This window comes from Salmo trutta, chromosome 40, assembly GCF_901001165.1.
Source record: "Salmo trutta chromosome 40, fSalTru1.1, whole genome shotgun sequence".
NCBI classification, from domain to species: Eukaryota; Metazoa; Chordata; class Actinopteri; order Salmoniformes; family Salmonidae; genus Salmo; species Salmo trutta.
The window spans coordinates 19865024-19880794 of NC_042996.1; the positions used below are offsets into that span (position 1 = coordinate 19865024).

Sequence of the window (15771 nt, forward strand, 5' to 3'; positions counted from 1 at the left end):
TACAGAACGGAAGTAAGATTACTCTAGGAAATAACACTTCCGGTTGAAATATAAAATTTGTGCAGCGCCGTTGGAGCTTACGGGGTATGTATGAAATGTACTTACATTTAGCTGTATTTACTCTATTCAATTACACTTATTGGTGGTATGAATAACTAAAAACAAGTTAAACGAGTTGGTAAAAACAAAAGTCATACTTTGCCAGTGATTCAGTGTTTATATTAGTTTACTGTTGACGTTCGCATGCTATGCTAGCCAGCCAACTGATTACCAGAAGATACTGACCCTACCGTCATGCCTGTTTACACTGAGCTGCACTGGGGTCGGAAAGCATCATGGTTACATTGAGAAACCTTGGAGCCGGCGTGAGATATTGGTCGGTAAACGTACCTCGATGAAGGGATGGGATATGCCAGTGACACTAATGTTACTATTATCCAAAATGATACATTGAAAAGATGGATCACTGCTAGTTTTCCTGGCTTCATGCCAGCTAGCAGTAGCGATCGATCGAAGTCATTTTGGAATTGTAGTGTCAGGCAATTAGCTCCCTTTGTTGTTCAACATGTGCCATTCCATAATGGCTACTCCTAACTAGCCTGAGGACGAAAATGGTATTTCAATCTTCTCGATGGAGCAGTGTGGATAAAGGTCAAATTTGGTGAACAGTGGCATATCCCATTCCTGCATTGAGGTAAGTTTTCCGACCCATACCTTGTGCCGGCACCATGGTGTCTTAATGAAACTAACCATGATTGCGTTCCGACCGGAATGTTGAGTGTCAGACACGTGGTTTATTTAGAAACTAGCTAACCGTTCTGTCTGAATTAAGCAACCGACAGTGTGATAACGTTATGTGGACATGACCCCGATGAAACAGGAGGACATGTCTACTCTCATCGACAGGACGATGAGGATGAGAAGGGAGGAACAGGCGCGCCAGGTGGTCCTCGCCTGGGCAGTCCTCAATGTGTCGCTAGCTGGCATGATCTACACTGAGATGTAGGTTGTGTTTTCTTGTCAACGACTGACTCTCATGATTGGTAGTCTGTTGCAGATGCCTAACCAGAAGCAAGTGGTGCCAATGCCTCTCACAGTAATATGTACATTGTCCTCTCAGGTCAGGGAAACTGCTGAGCCTGTACTTCAGCATCTCTTACTGGCCTATCTGGTACATAGGTGAGTGCTCTGGTTGCTGTGGAGAGAAGTTAAACATTGTTTTGGGAGGGAATGCCCGGGTGTGGCACTGATGCACACTGGTTAGAGATGAGCCATAACCTGTCAAATTCATATTATCTCCTTCCTTTTCCTTTCCAACAGAGCTGGCCTTCGCCTCAGTCTTCAGCCTCAACGCCCTGTTTGACTTCTGGAAGTACTTCAAGTACACCATGGCCCCCTCTACCATCGCTGTTACCCCTGAACAGCACCGTCTCCTTGGCCTCAGAAACTCAGGTGAGTCATTGGCTGCAAAGCAGTTTAAGGTGATGGTGTTGTACATGTTTTGATGTATTATCTATGAACCCCAAATGTAGTCTATCCCTCTTGTACGTTTGTCTTTTTAAACTGCCCAAATCAATTAATACTATGTTGGTCTTCATCTCTACTCAGGTATCCAGGCATCACCCCCGCTGAAGCAAGAAAAGCAGGAGGCTCAAGCCCCGGCTCAGTCGTCACCCCTCCAGGGTCAGAGTGTGCTCAGCTTCAGTCCCTCCAGGCCGGCCAGCACCAGCCCCAAGTTCTCCCCCAGCTGTGTTCCCGGATACAGCCCCCTTTTGAGCAGCCCGTCCACCCCGGGCAGCGGGGGACACTTCTCCCCCTCCCTGGCCTTTGGAAAGGTCTGTCAGACTCACAATGCTCTCTATTATCTAGCTATCAATTTGATGCATTTGTGTTGGGTGTCTGTCAATTAATCTGGTACTGTAACCAAGGCACTATCTAGCTATCATTATCCTTTCAAGTTTCCTGTGTTGTGGCTACCACTTTTTGGTTTTCCTTGTCATGTCAGAAATCTACTGGCATGAAGTCAGGGAGATCATGCTTTCCCATTTGTAACAGCTTTCTGTTGATTTCAGTTGAACTTCAGCCCCCCCACATCCTACCCCAGCAGCATTGGCCCAGTGGATGGCACCAGCCTGAGGGCACGCTACCGTACCTCTCCCTCCGTGTTCAACTCCCCCGGGGGCAAGGAGGACTACATGGAGTCCCTGAAGACCCTGGACAGGTTCCTCCGCACCGAGGAGGAGAAGAGCCACCGCAGTCAGTTAGGTGTGACGGTGTAGCTTAGGCCTGGCCTTATTACCATTTTCACTATGCGTTACTACTAGTGAAACTCTTCTGGATAAAAAAACAAAAAAAACAAACTGACCATGGCTCACTTGATGAAGCGCTGTCAATCCCAATGTGACTCTCTTGGTTAAATAAAGGATAACAAATAATAATGAACTCCAACTGAGCTTTTGTCTCAACTGTGAAGAGCATTATTGTAATATCCTGTATGCATCCTTTGACTGTTTCTCAGGGAGCCCAGAGTCGGTGTCGCCCTCCCACAGCCCCACGTTCTGGAACTATAGCCGCTCGGTGGGGGATTACGCCCAGAGCCTGAGGAAGTTCCAGTACCAGCCGGCCTGCCGCTCCCAGGCCCCCTCAGCCAGCAAGGACGAGACGGACCTGGGCTCCAAACAGGCTGCAGAGGAGGTTCGAGGGATCAATCAATCGATTCATCAATAAAATAACTATTCTTTATTATACCAGAGGGGAATTGGTTTTCCGAGCATGAATACACATTTTTCTGTAACCGTTATTTTTGATCTGCAGGTTTGGGCCAGAATCACAACCAGTCGTCTCGTGGTGGACAGCATAGACAGCTGGACGGCCAAGCTCAGAAATGTAAGACAATATAACAAGCTTAGAAGTAACATTGAAGCTCTGGTAAAATCTGAAATTTTGTTGGAAAAAGTGGTTGTTACGCGTGTAGTTTCTCTTTCTTTCAGTGGATAAATGACACCATTCTAGTGCCACTTGTGAAGGAGATGGACTCAGTAAATGGCCAGCTCAGGAGAATGGGCTGCTCTGAGCTCCAGATTGGAGGTATTTACTGCCCATGTGCAATGGGGCAAAATGGGAAATGTAGTTTACGCCAACCCAGTTATACTTACCCAGTCTGTCGCCCTATTCAACAGAAGCCAGTATAGCCAGTCTAAAACAGGCTGCTGTTTTGAAGGTCTCAGTCATCCCCACCATGCCTGCTATTGTGCAGTACCTGGACATCACCCCTAACCAAGAGTATCTAGTGGAGAGGATCAAAGGTAGGCCTATGAGAGGTTACGTTTTGACTCCTTGCTTATTGACTGTGCTATATTCCTGTCATATACTATACGTGTCCACAACTGAGGGTCCAATACATTAGAGCCAAAGCAGCTAAGATTCTAGAGAGATTTGAGTCAAAGGTCGTAAGACTTGATGAAAGCAGAGATTGACATCATTATTGACAATGTGTTTGTTTCCCCTCGTCAGAGCTGGCCCATAGTGGCTGCATGAGTTCTTTCCGCTGGAACAGGGGCGGGGATCTCAAAGCCAGGAAGTGGGACACCGACCTCCCTTCAGACTGCGCTGTGAGTCTCATCCATCACCCCTAGTCGAGACCAAAAAAAGTAGTAATCTACTACATGGTTGAATTTTAAATACGTGTTGTGTTTTCTGTCTGTTAGATCCTCATGCATGTGCTGTGCACATACCTGGACTCCCGACTCCCGCCTCACCCCAAGTACCCCGACGGAAAGACCTTCACCTCGCAGCACTTCACCCAGACGCCAGACAAACCTGGTAAGGCCGAGCGGCACAACACACACAGAATGGACATCGTTCTTCTCCTATTCTTTACTGATACCCTGTTCTTGTTTCTTAAGTAGATGTGACGAATGAAAACCTCTTCTGCGTTCACCAAAGTAGCACAAATCCCCCGCACTACCAACTTATCTACCAGGGCCATGTCTACAGCCTGCCCAAGGTAAGCCTCTTTTGTCCCTATGGCCTTTTTGGACATGCCTTAGTGAGTGAGATGTATCTGTCAAAAACCACATGTGCTCCATTCATTCGAGTCCCCTCTGATTGTACTCCCAGGGAAGGAACAACCTGTTCCACACTGTTCTCATGTTCCTCTTCGTCATCAAAACCAAGGAGTCTGGGATGCTGGGGTGAGTACTCCCAACTATTCCACTGTATAACTAACATGGGGCGGCAGGTAGCCTAGTTGTTAGAGCGTTGGGCAAGTAACCGAAAGGTTGCTAGATCGAATCCCCAAGCTGATAAGGTAAACTGTTCCTAGGCCGTCATTGTAAATAAGAATTTGTTCTTAACTGACTTGCCTAGTTGAATAAATAAAAAAATCTGATTTAAACTTCCCAGTCCAGGGTGCCATCACTGACTCCAGATGGGCACTGTAATAAGCTCTTTGTGATAAAAATGTGCTGCTATGCCACTTTAGTAAAGTAAACTTGTCAAGACCACTTTGGCAATCAATCTCTATGTAAAACATTAGTGTTTTAATTGCACATAAGTTGTACTCGTCTGTCTTTTTACAGGAGAGTAAATCTGGGCCTTTCAGGAGTGAACATCCTGTGGATATTTGGGGACTGATGCAATCTCTCTTCTTGAGCATTTCACAGCAGTGTCAGAGGGCAGATAATTCCTCAAATATTTTGTCACCTCAAGGTTTGTTTGAAACAATACATCGTAGCTTCTGATAACACGAATATTCTGTAGATGTTAGTTACCATAACTGTCCTCAGATCCAGGTTCATAAGGAAGCACTTATGAGTGTAACATTTTGTTGTACATTTGTTGAGTTATTTTTCTTAAACAGCAGACCACATTTTCTCCGTTTTTATTTCATTTAAAAGTAGCTATTGTCGTTTGTGACATTTTTAAATCAAATTATTACAAAGACCATGACATTTAGTTTGATATTGCATCAAAAACAACAGTACTGTATTTTAACCTGAGACATCCACAATTTACTCGATTTTATTTGAAATATTCTGTGAATGTCTCAGGATAGTGTGCTTGTAAATAGTATACCATTGGGTTGAACCCTCCTGGCTTGAATGTGTGTCAGTGTTTTTCTTTTTGTATGAATTGTTTATGAGAGCTTGAATATTGCAGCTAGGATGCTTGAGTTCTTCCTTTTTGTTGAATGACAGGGTTTGGAGTGGTAGAAAGTTACCTGCATGGCTGTGTTTACTAGGGCTGCAGTTACTTGCATTGGCATGCACATTTATATCTATTCTAACTAGACGTTTGTTCCACGGTTCAAATGCTTGATAGATACAAAGCCATGTAAATTGCCTTTTTAGAATTTCAATATTATGGAAGGTTCCAAGTAAATTGCTGTTATTTTTATTACTAAAGTCTTTACTTGGAGAATTGTGAGGTGTCTTATGATAAGTTGTGTGAATGTCATTCATTTTCATAATTTTTTTTTTAAGCTAATTCAAAGATTGTAACGGGCTGCATGGACTTGTGTGGGCTCATGGGGCAACTCCAATGCACTCCAACTCCCCTCATTCAATCAAATTTGAATTGTTTGTAGCGATGTGGTTTTGAATTGAGACATGGAAATAAACATCATTGATTGAATTCATCTGTCTATGGTTGAAAACATTAATGTTTCCATATATTTTATTAGAGTTACTCTTTAGTCCTTACTCTGTTATCAATGCCAATAGATTTAGGTGCAAGAGCTCTATATTACATTACCAGAACCCACCCCATGGTGGCAGTATTTCTTTGCTCCCAGAACCCAATTTCTCTAGATTGACCTAATGAAATGTCAAATCAAATTGTATTTGCCCATGCGCCGAATATAACAGGTGTATACCTTACTGTGAAACGGTTACTTACAAGCCCTTAACCAACAATGCAGTTTTAAGAAAATATTCACGAAATAAAGTAAAATAATAAATCACACAAATTAGCAATATGGCTATATACAGATGTGCAGAGGGGGTTGTCAAATGAAAGGATGTAAGCAACCATTTCCAAGTTTTCTACTAATGAAATATTAATGTTTTTCAGATGGCATTGTGCCATGCGATGCAGAACTGAAAGGCTTCAATTTACATACATTTGCATTGCGTTCATATCAGAATACAGCAGCATTGTAAATAGTTAAAATAAAGGTTAAATACATTAAAATAATATAAATCAGGATATTTGTCACTGATGCGTTTGCTTTGTACTCTTGCTAAGAGGACTACATGTGAGACATTTTCAAATTTCTTTATGAATGATCATACTTTTTTTCAGATATAGTCAATGTGGTTTGGATACAAGACTTAAATCAAATATGAAATGTCATCCCTCACATGAGTAACTGTTTTGTAGTACTGCACTGTATAGTCCTCGTCAAATACAAACTTACTCTACCATAATGCATTTGAAAAGGTAATACTTATTGGGAGATGTAGTGTTTTCTCTCAAATTATTTGGTAAGGCTCGGGGTTAAAGTCATTTTATGTAGCTAGTCTATTTCCGATTTAATATATTGTGATAGTATCATTAACAGTGCTTGTCTGGCACTGATCATTTGAATATTTCCACTAAATGTTTATTGAGACTCTTGAAAACGACGAAGACCACAATGCCTTGCTTTTAATCAGGTCTCCGCCACTCACAACCCGTCGCCTTGTTATGCGTTGGGAAAAGGACTTCGCGAAATAGCAGCGATGTCAGTCCAGGTTTTGGCAGCGAAAATGGCCGAGGTCGAATTAAAAGACGTCCCCGGCAAAGAATTAACACCCGAATCGCCTCTGACACCAAAGGCAGATGACAAAGGGATAGTTGAAAACGAACCAAAGGCTACTTCGGCTACTACCCCAACGATGGAGCCTATCGTAAAAACCGGGGACACGAGCCCTGGTTTTCTCACCCCGAACACTAAGATGCCGCAGGCGTCCGCGATGAAACGGACAGATCCCCAACAAAACGGTGGAGAAGCTTTCGTAAATCGCGACGGTACGGTGGCAGAGGCCCCAAGATTGAAAAAGGTGAGGGCGAACGTAAATGGGATGTTGGCATTTATGGTATTCCGCTCCAGGCAGATGCAAGGTTTTTGTTTTGTTTGCAATGCTAACTAGCTAGCCAGCAAGCTAGAAATCTGGCATTGTGTGACGATGGCTGTAGCTTAAGCTAGCAATAAAAAGCACTTTTGCTGTTACCTGACTAGTCTTGGTCGCTAGTCAGACAAGTCGTTCTTATAAAATGTTATCAGCAAGTAACGGCAACGTTAGTTATCATATTTTACCTATATTGTGTTTATGGACGCAGCCACAGACCCTACATATTGCTGTCTAAACTTACCCACTAGCTTACCCAACTTACTGCGCTGTCGTGGCGCTGTGAGACGCCAATGTTGGGACAACAACGTGTACGTTGTGAACAAAGTAGCTGGTCTTGATTGAAGTTGAACGGCATCTGCATTCTACCTGGTGATGGGTTTTGTTAATAAAGCGTTTCAAGACTCACTCGCGCCGATATCACACTTTTGTCCTGACAACGTAATAATGTGATGTCCACACATGTTCATCAAAATGTTGGTTTTGTAACCGTATTGTAGCGAATGGACATTTGACACACATTTACGACCATGACAATACAACTAAAATAGCATTAGTCAAATCGTGGTCATGGTAGTCAAAATGCATTCAACCAAGACTGTTGTAAGAAGTGATTTAAATGTTGTTGTTGTGAGATCTGAATTTGCATTGGGTTCTCAGCTGTAGAGCACAGCAATGGTGTGTGTGATCAGGAAAGAAGCCGCTTTGAAGGGTAGCTAGGCTACATCACTTTATCAATGACTATTTTTGCCACCGCTCCAGTTTAACCTCACCACAACAGTAGCAGACTCCTCTGACTGGTCTGTCACTCCTTTGTCACCTATTTCTTGTCTCGTTCAGCCTGGCAATGGATCACACAGACTAGTTTCCATCATTCAGGCTTACTCTGCTAGGCTCTCCTGTGGCTATACATCACCAGAAGATTTAGGCCTGTGTGTGTTTCCAGTCTCAACACCTCTTCCTCAGAACGGGGATGGCAAAGCTCTCAGCTCACTAGTCAATTAATCTTATCTCGTCGGCGTCATGGAAAGTTCTGATCTGAAGAGAATAATGGGATCAAGGTTCAAGGGAAAGTAAAACTTCTCTGATAAGTAGTTCCTTGAAAAGACCGGTGTCGACTAGGCCTAAGAAATCTCATGATAAATGGTTAAGGATTTATGGCCCGTGCTCACTGTCATAAAGCTATTAATCAAAGGTGTTCAAATCAATGTTGTGTAAGGCAGTTAATTTGCAGGCGGCAATTCAATTGTGCTCTCTTCAGGATATAAAGTAGGGTCATAACTGTGTATACAACATTACAGCAAATGCATACTTTTTTTTTGTGTCCAAGTTTGTGCAGACCCTCCCTGAAACATAGATTGGTTTATACCAATGATGTAATTCCTTGTCCCCAAATAGGCAACCGATCTGACAAAACACCCTCCCACTATTCTGCCACCAAGCCAGTGACTATGAACACAGGACTGAAATATAGCGGTCACACAGCGAGAGAGGGAGTGAAAGTGGACTGGCTTATGACAGATGGTCCATCAGCCCTGCGTGTCCGATAAGAGAAGGACCAGGAACCCTATGAGCAGCAGGGAGAGGAGGCTGCTGCTGCATGGCATCTGGCTCGTTGTGGTGACTTGTCCTCAAACGGACCACCGGCAATACCTTTATGTGAAGATTTAGTACCATCCGCCATGGCACAGATTCCCTGTTCTGTTTTATACATGAAGTGAGCTACTTAGACTGCATTTTGAACATCACAATCATTTTCTGAAGGTGAAAACATATTTATACCGGCCAATAAACTTGTTTTGTGTCCTATCGCTTCACAATCATCTAAGTAGCCATGCATTGAAACAGGAACGTGCATGCAAAGTTTTAGGCCTATGCATTATGTGTATATAGGCTGTTGAATCCCTCAGTGCAAAGGGCAGTGAGATGGAGAGCAGCAGTAGAGCTGATGGTGTGTGGCATGGACGGCTGGTTCTAATCCATGCCTTACCATGTCACCACATGAGGGATTAAGCGGCTTGCCTCCCACTCCAGGTGGGCAGATGTTAGCCTTCGGACCGGCTGAGTGATTCGCGTAACCCCCCCACCGACGGACTCTGCCATCCTATCATGATGTTTCTGGAAGGAGCGGGGAAATATACGCTGCCCCTGCCAGGAAGAACGGATTAGCAGCGGTAGGTTTCAGGTTTTGGCGCCATGTGTGGCTAAGACGGCTGCTAATGAATGTACCCATCCTCGCCGCCACACACACATAAGCAGTGCCCAGTTACAGATGCTGATGACTGCCACTGGTAGGTGCTGACGACTGCCAAGGGTTACATGGACAATCTCCCTGGTCATCCGCTGCCCTACTCTTTGACCCAAGGAAAAGGTCCCCCAGCATCATAAGATATATTCATTAAAATGGAGGTCCTAGCAGGTGTCACTAGCTTACTGTGGGCTGGGCAAGACCTGTAGGTTAAATGGCTTGCAGACAGATCTGTATAGAAAATAGTTCCGTTCGAGTTCGTAAAGAAAACTCATTGCAAGACGTCCTGGTTTATGGGCAGTTGGTACCTTGAATTGTGTTGAACACTGTTAACAAGGAAAGTCTAATGTCTTGGAGACATGTTCTGATAAGTCTCTTGGCTCAGGAACCTGATTACCCGAGGTTCGGTATTGATCTAGGTCAAGCCCTTTGACCCTCTGAAGCTGGAACGTCCAAAGGGGCATGGGCCTTACTCTGGGAGAGTTGGAGTGGAGAGGATTCTCTCTAGCCCTGTGGATTACGACCTGTAGCCTACTACTTCTTGCTGTTCCAAAGTGTAGGAGAAGGAAACATAATACGGTCTCTACCTAGCAATTCAAATAAATACACGGGGAAGTGTGTTTTCCCTGCTCTTTTTGCTCATCTATCCTCTGCTGTCAGGAAGATGAGTTTTGGTCATGGCTGCCGTGACATGGCCCCCGACAGTGCTGGTCATTGGCAGCCGCCCCAGGGATCCTTCCTCATCTGAGACAGGCTCTATGACACCAGCGTCGCTTCCATCAGATTAACAGCCTGAGTGCCTGGTCCCTCTGAGAAGAGCCCAGCCTGCTCCAATGATGTAGCCAGTGATTCAGGAGGAACAGCCAGAATGAGGATTATCACAATGACCTTGAAAGGGCAGCGACCGACAGGGTAAACACTCCTGTGTCATAAAAATGCAGATATCTTGGCCGATGCTTTATTATGCTTACATAAAAGGCTAGCAGGCTACAGTACTTCAATTAGTTTTTTGACGTTGCCCAGTTATTTGACCACTATTCCCAAATGTAGCCTACAATAAAGCAGGACTCTGGGTCTATATACCATTTGTACTGTAGCCTATTTTAGCTGTAATATGGGAAGGCCTGGCTCTTGTTTTTCTCCTTGCTCAAGGACTAGGAGATCCATTGATCTCTGTGTTCAATCAGCCACTGTGTTCTACTCTGGGTCCATGAAGACTTCATTCCCTAGCGTGACGCTGCTGAGAATATCACCTGAGAGCTGGGCCCTGTGATGGGGAGAATGTAGCACCACAGAGTTTCTAAACCCAGAGGCGCAACATCGCGAGACTTCTGGGAACGCTCGCCAAGCAAGAAGTCAATGAGAGAAGTGTGAAATTCTTCCTTTTTAGTAGTTCATTTTCTCAATCTAAAGGCACAACCTAGACTCAAGCCAAGGAGTTGAGCATGTTATTACTCCAACCTCGTTAAAGTGACACTGACATTTACATTTTCGTCAAAAACAACTTAAAATTTGATTTGTCACATGCTTTGTAAACAACAGGTTTAGAATAACAGTGAAATGCTTACGTACAGGCTCTTCCCAACAATGCAGAAAGAACTAGAAAAATAATAACCCAAGGATAAATGAACGATAACTTGGCTGTATACACAGGGTACCAGTACTGAGTCGCTGTGCAGGGGTACAAGGTATTTGAAGTAGACATGTACAGTTGAAGTCTGAGGTTTACATACTCTTAGGTTGGAGTCATTAAAACTCATTTTTCAACCACTCCACACATAGTTAACAAACTATAGTTTTGGCAAGTCGGTTAGGACATCTACTTTCTGCATGACACAAGTAATTTTTCCAACAATTGTTTACAGACATATTATTTCACTTATAATTCACTGTATCACAATCCCAGTGGGTCAGAAGTTTACATATACTAAGTTGACTGTGCCTTTAAACAGCTTGGAAAATTCCAGAAATGTCATGGCTTTAGAAGCTTCTGATAGGCTAATTGACATCATTTGAGTCAATTGGAGGTGTACCTGTGAATGTATTTCAAGGTCTACCTTCAAACTCAGTGCCTATTTGCTTGACATCATGGGAAAATCAAAAGAAGTCAGCCAAGACCTCAGACAAAACATTGTAGACCTCCACAAGTCTGGTTCATCCTTGGGAGCAATTTCCTAACGCCTGAAGGTACCACGTTCATCTGTACAAACAATAGTATGCAATTATAAACACCATGGGACCATGCAACCGTCATACCGCTCAGGAAGGAGACGCGTTCTGTCTCCTGGAGATGAACGTACTTTGGTGCGAAAAGTGCAAATCAATCCCAGAACAATAGCAAAGGACATTTGTGAAGATGCTGGAGGAAACGGGTACAAAAGTATCTATATCCACAGTTAACGAGTCCTATATCGACATAACCAGAAAGGCCACCCAGCAAGGAAGAAGCCACTGCTCCAAAACGGCCATAAAAAAGCCAGACTACGGTTTGCAACTGCACATGGGGACAAAGATTGTACATTTTGGAGAAATGTCCTCTGGTCTGATGAAACAAAAATAGAACTGTTTGACCATAATGACCATTATGTTTGGAGGAAAAAGGGGGACGCTTGCAAGCTGAAGAACACCATCCCAACCGTGAAGCACTGGGGTGGCAGCATCATGTTGTGGGGGTGCTTTGCTGCAGGAGGGACTGGTGCATTTCACAAAATAGATGGCATTGTGAAGAAGAAAAATTGTGTGGATATATTGAAGCAACATCTTAAGACATCAGTCAGGAAGTTAAAGCTTGGCCGCAAATGGGTCTTTCAAATGGACAATGACACAAGCATACTTCCAAAGTTGTGGTTATTGGAGTGGCCATCACTAAGCTCTGACATCAATCCCTTAGAAAATTTGCGGGAAGAACTGAAAAGCGTGTGAGAGCAAGGAGGCCTACAAACCTGACCTCGGTTACACCAGCTCTGTCAGGAGGAATGGGCCAAAATTCACCCAACTTATTGTGGGAAGCTTGTGGAAGGCTACCCATCACGTTTGACCCAAGTTAAACAATTTAAAGGCAATGCTACCAAATACTAATTGAGTGTATGTAAACTTCTGACCCACTGGGAATGTGATGAAAGTAAAAGCTGAAATAAATAATTCTCTCTACTATTATTCTGATATTTCACATTCTTAAAATGAAGTGGTGATCTAAAAAAAACTTAGTTTAAATGTACTTGCGTAAGGTGTATGTAAACTTCCGACTTCAACTGTACATTTAGGTAGTGATAAAGTGACTAGGTGACAGGATAGATAAACAGTAACAGCAGCATATGTGATGATTATGGTGATCCTAACTGACCCTGTCATTGGTCAGTTAGGATCACATAGTGTGTACTCTATACCATCTACTGCGTCTTGCCTATGCCGTTCGACCATCGGTCATCCATATATTGATATGTACATATTCTTATTCATTCATTTACACTTGTGTGTGTGTGTGTGTATAAGGTAGTTGTTGTGAATTTGTTAGATTACTTGTTAGATATTACTGCACCGTCGGAACTAGAAGCACAAGCATTTCGCTACACTCACATTAACATCTGCTAATTATGTGTATGTAACCAATACAATTTGATTCAAGATGTAGTGCAAAAAGGGTCTCAGTAGCTATTGGTTAACTGTTTAACAAACTATTTAGCAGTCTTATGGCTTTGGTATAGAAGCTGTTCATTGTCCTGTTGGTTCCAGACTTCGGTACCACTCGCCGTGCGGTAGCAGAGGGAACAGTCTATGACTTGGGTGGCTGGAGCATTTTTTACAATTGTTTGGGTCCTTCCTCTGACACCGCCTAGAAAAGAGGTCTTGGATGGCAGGAAGCTCAGCCCAAGTGATGTACTGGGCCGTACGCGCTACCTTCTTTAGCGCCTTGCAGTCGGATGCCAAGCAGTTGCCATACCAAGCGGTGATGCAGCCAATCAAGATGCTCTCAGTGGTGCAGCGGTATCTGAGGGCTCATGCCAAAACTTTTCAGCCTTCCGAGGGGGAAGAGGTCGTTGTCATGGCGTCTTCACGACTGTTTTGGTGTGTGTGGACCATGATAATTCCTTAGTGATGTAGACACCGAGAAACTTGGACGCTTTCGACCTGCTCCACTACAGCCCCGTCAATGTGGATGGGGGCGTGCTCGGCCCTCCGTTTCCTGTGGTCCACGATCAGCTCCTTTGTCTTGTTGAGGGGGAGGCTGTTTATTCCGGAATGCCTTTTGATTTGAGGGCCTGCACATACGCAGTTCGTCGCAAGACTACTGTTAGATTTCTGTGCATTACCTTAGCTAGCCAACATTGCCATGACAACGCCTACAAGCGTGATTGGGGATTTCTATTGGAGAAGCTGTTTCTGCCCGTCATACTAGACTGTCTTTGGTAGCACGATAGTGTGAAGTTTGAAGCTGACTCGCATGGCATGCCACATGAGAGACTGCTTCTGTCTTTTTTTCACCTTTCTGTTAAGATGTTACTTCGCAACGAAGGGGCCTCTCCTACTCAGGGGTGTCCATTTGACAGTAAAGTCATACACTAGGATGGATTGAAGGCATAAGTAAGTCTATCTCTTTGTCTCTGCACAATAAATCAGTCCTTGTCCTGGCCATTCTCGTGGAAAAAGGGTTATTGAAAAATCACTTGTGCTTGGTCCCACATTAGCCATTAACTGTTGGCTAAAGATTGTGAATAAGTTTGAACATCCAGCAAAGGTCTTTAGCCAGGGCCACCCCCAGAAACCAGAGATCGAGGCCTGTGTCAACAAGAGAGGGCCCAGTTGAGAAAGACACGCTCCAGTGGGGCTTCAAGGAGAGCCGTTCATGTGATGCGGTGTTCATTAACATGGAGGATGGTTGGAGGAGGAAGCTGAATGGTGGGGAATGGGGACTAGATCTGTTGGCGTAGTGCTCACGTCAGCCCTCTGAGCTGGAAAGATCCCTCTGTGCCTGGGCCTTTCTGCCTCACTCCAGTCCGGTCTACTGGAGCTCCTGGAAGTTTTTATTTTTGAATTGATTGAATATCCGAAACACACAGTTATACTTGCAGTGAAGCCGCTCAACAACTACACCACAACAGACTCCCATTCAGAGCGACACAGAAGCATCCAGGGTCAATGCCCTGCTCAAGGGCACGTTGACAGATCTCCCACCAGGCCAACAAAGTGAACCTGAACCCTCCAAAATCCACCCCACAGTTCCCCAATAGCTGTCCCTCAACCATTTGAGACCCCTCCCACAGTTGAAGAAAAAATAAATAAATATACAATTAATTCCATTCCCCACCCCCCCCAATGCACCAACAACCAAGAAAATGAACTAAAGAGAAAAAATAAAAAAGACAGAAGAAAACGGCAAACAAAGGACATCAAGGACAACTAAAACCATAACAGCAATGCCAACTGTATATGTTTGAGTGCATGTCTGGCACTATTACGTGTGTGTGTGTGTGTGTGTGTGTGTGTGTGTGTATTTGAATGTGTACAAACACCTGCACGGCATCAGCCTCAGGCAAACCCGGCATTAGCTGTAAAAACGCTGCCCCTCAGTGTCATTCAAACGTACTTTTTATCATGTTTTATTTTGACTTATCTTTGACCATCATTCTATTTCCCGCACAGCAACTCCACTCTTCACTTGTCTCTAATTCCACATCCCAACCCTCCGCTTCCCTCAGCCCATCCCACCTATCTCTGCTGCCCACCCTCTTTGGATTTCTACGCAACACTACCGCTCAGAAGTTTGGGGTCACTTAGAAACGTCCTTGTTTTTGAAAGAAAAGCAAAAAAAAATTCAATTTAAAAAAAAAAAAAATAACATCAAATTGATCAGAAATACAGTGTAGACATTGTTAGTGTTGTACATGACTATTGTGGCTGGAAACGGCAGATTCTTTATGGAATATCTAGATAGGCGAACAGAGGCCCATTCTCAACAACCATCCCTCCTGTGTTCCAATGGCACGTTGTGTTAGCTAATCTAAGTTGATCATTTTAAAAGGCTGATTGTTAGAACAGCTTTCGACTATGCTGTGATGTTTAACTTACAATTTCAATCTATCGAATAGAATCCACAGATAAATACTTTTACTAAGAGTATTAGTATTTGACTGACCTGGTCTCTCAATCTCCTAACAGTACTATTTCTAGGGTCAACATTTTGTTGGTAGCAAGAATGCTATATAATCATTTTAGCTGAAAAGCATGAAGTCCTGAATCTTGCGTCATTTTATATATCAACTCATACACCCTGAACCATAGAATCGCTACATTAAAAATCTCTTCCCAACTATTTTGCAATCTGTATGGCAGTTGTCAACATCCTGCTCCTTAAATGAAACTGGTATACTTTCCTATTTATGCTATTTTTATTAATCTGCCAGTTTTGATCCT

General features: G+C 43.7%; 2 protein-coding genes across 5 annotated transcripts in view; both read left to right on the top strand.

The window, feature by feature from the left end:
• Positions 1-12: 12 nt before the first annotated feature.
• LOC115180004 (transmembrane protein 209-like) lies at positions 13-5638 on the top strand. 3 transcript variants are annotated; one of them, XM_029741850.1, is made up of 15 exons: positions 13-84; positions 881-1002; positions 1121-1179; positions 1321-1452; positions 1609-1835; positions 2073-2265; positions 2519-2694; positions 2815-2886; positions 2991-3087; positions 3180-3305; positions 3514-3611; positions 3708-3822; positions 3906-4006; positions 4120-4193; positions 4581-5638. In XM_029741850.1, exons 2-15 carry the CDS (start codon positions 887-889, stop codon positions 4633-4635), a joined length of 1641 nt encoding a protein of 546 aa, XP_029597710.1. In that variant the 5' UTR covers positions 13-84; positions 881-886; the 3' UTR covers positions 4636-5638. The 3 variants fall into 3 exon arrangements, with proteins under 3 accessions (XP_029597710.1, XP_029597708.1, XP_029597709.1); XM_029741848.1 differs by lacking the exon at positions 13-84 and having other exon boundaries at positions 848-1002; XM_029741849.1 differs by lacking the exon at positions 13-84 and having other exon boundaries at positions 863-1002; positions 3909-4006.
• Positions 5639-6670: 1032 nt separating this feature from the next.
• Positions 6671-15771, top strand: part of LOC115180569 (putative adenosylhomocysteinase 3) — a 42836-nt gene continuing 33735 nt past the window's right edge. For both annotated transcript variants that reach the window (XM_029742746.1, XM_029742747.1), the window contains exon 1: positions 6671-7043. In XM_029742746.1, the coding sequence (XP_029598606.1) occupies positions 6723-7043 (321 nt within the window). In that variant the 5' untranslated portion in view covers positions 6671-6722. The remainder of the gene's footprint in view (positions 7044-15771) is intronic.

Coding starts and splice junctions, on each gene's coding strand:
- LOC115180004 (XM_029741848.1), top strand. CDS start 863: ATGACCCCGATGAAACAGGAGGACATGTCTACTCTCATCGACAGGACG. Junction 1,003..1,120: donor GGCATGATCTACACTGAGAT/GTAGGTTGTGTT, acceptor TTGTCCTCTCAG/GTCAGGGAAACTGCTGAGCC. Junction 1,453..1,608: donor CCTTGGCCTCAGAAACTCAG/GTGAGTCATTGG, acceptor ATCTCTACTCAG/GTATCCAGGCATCACCCCCG.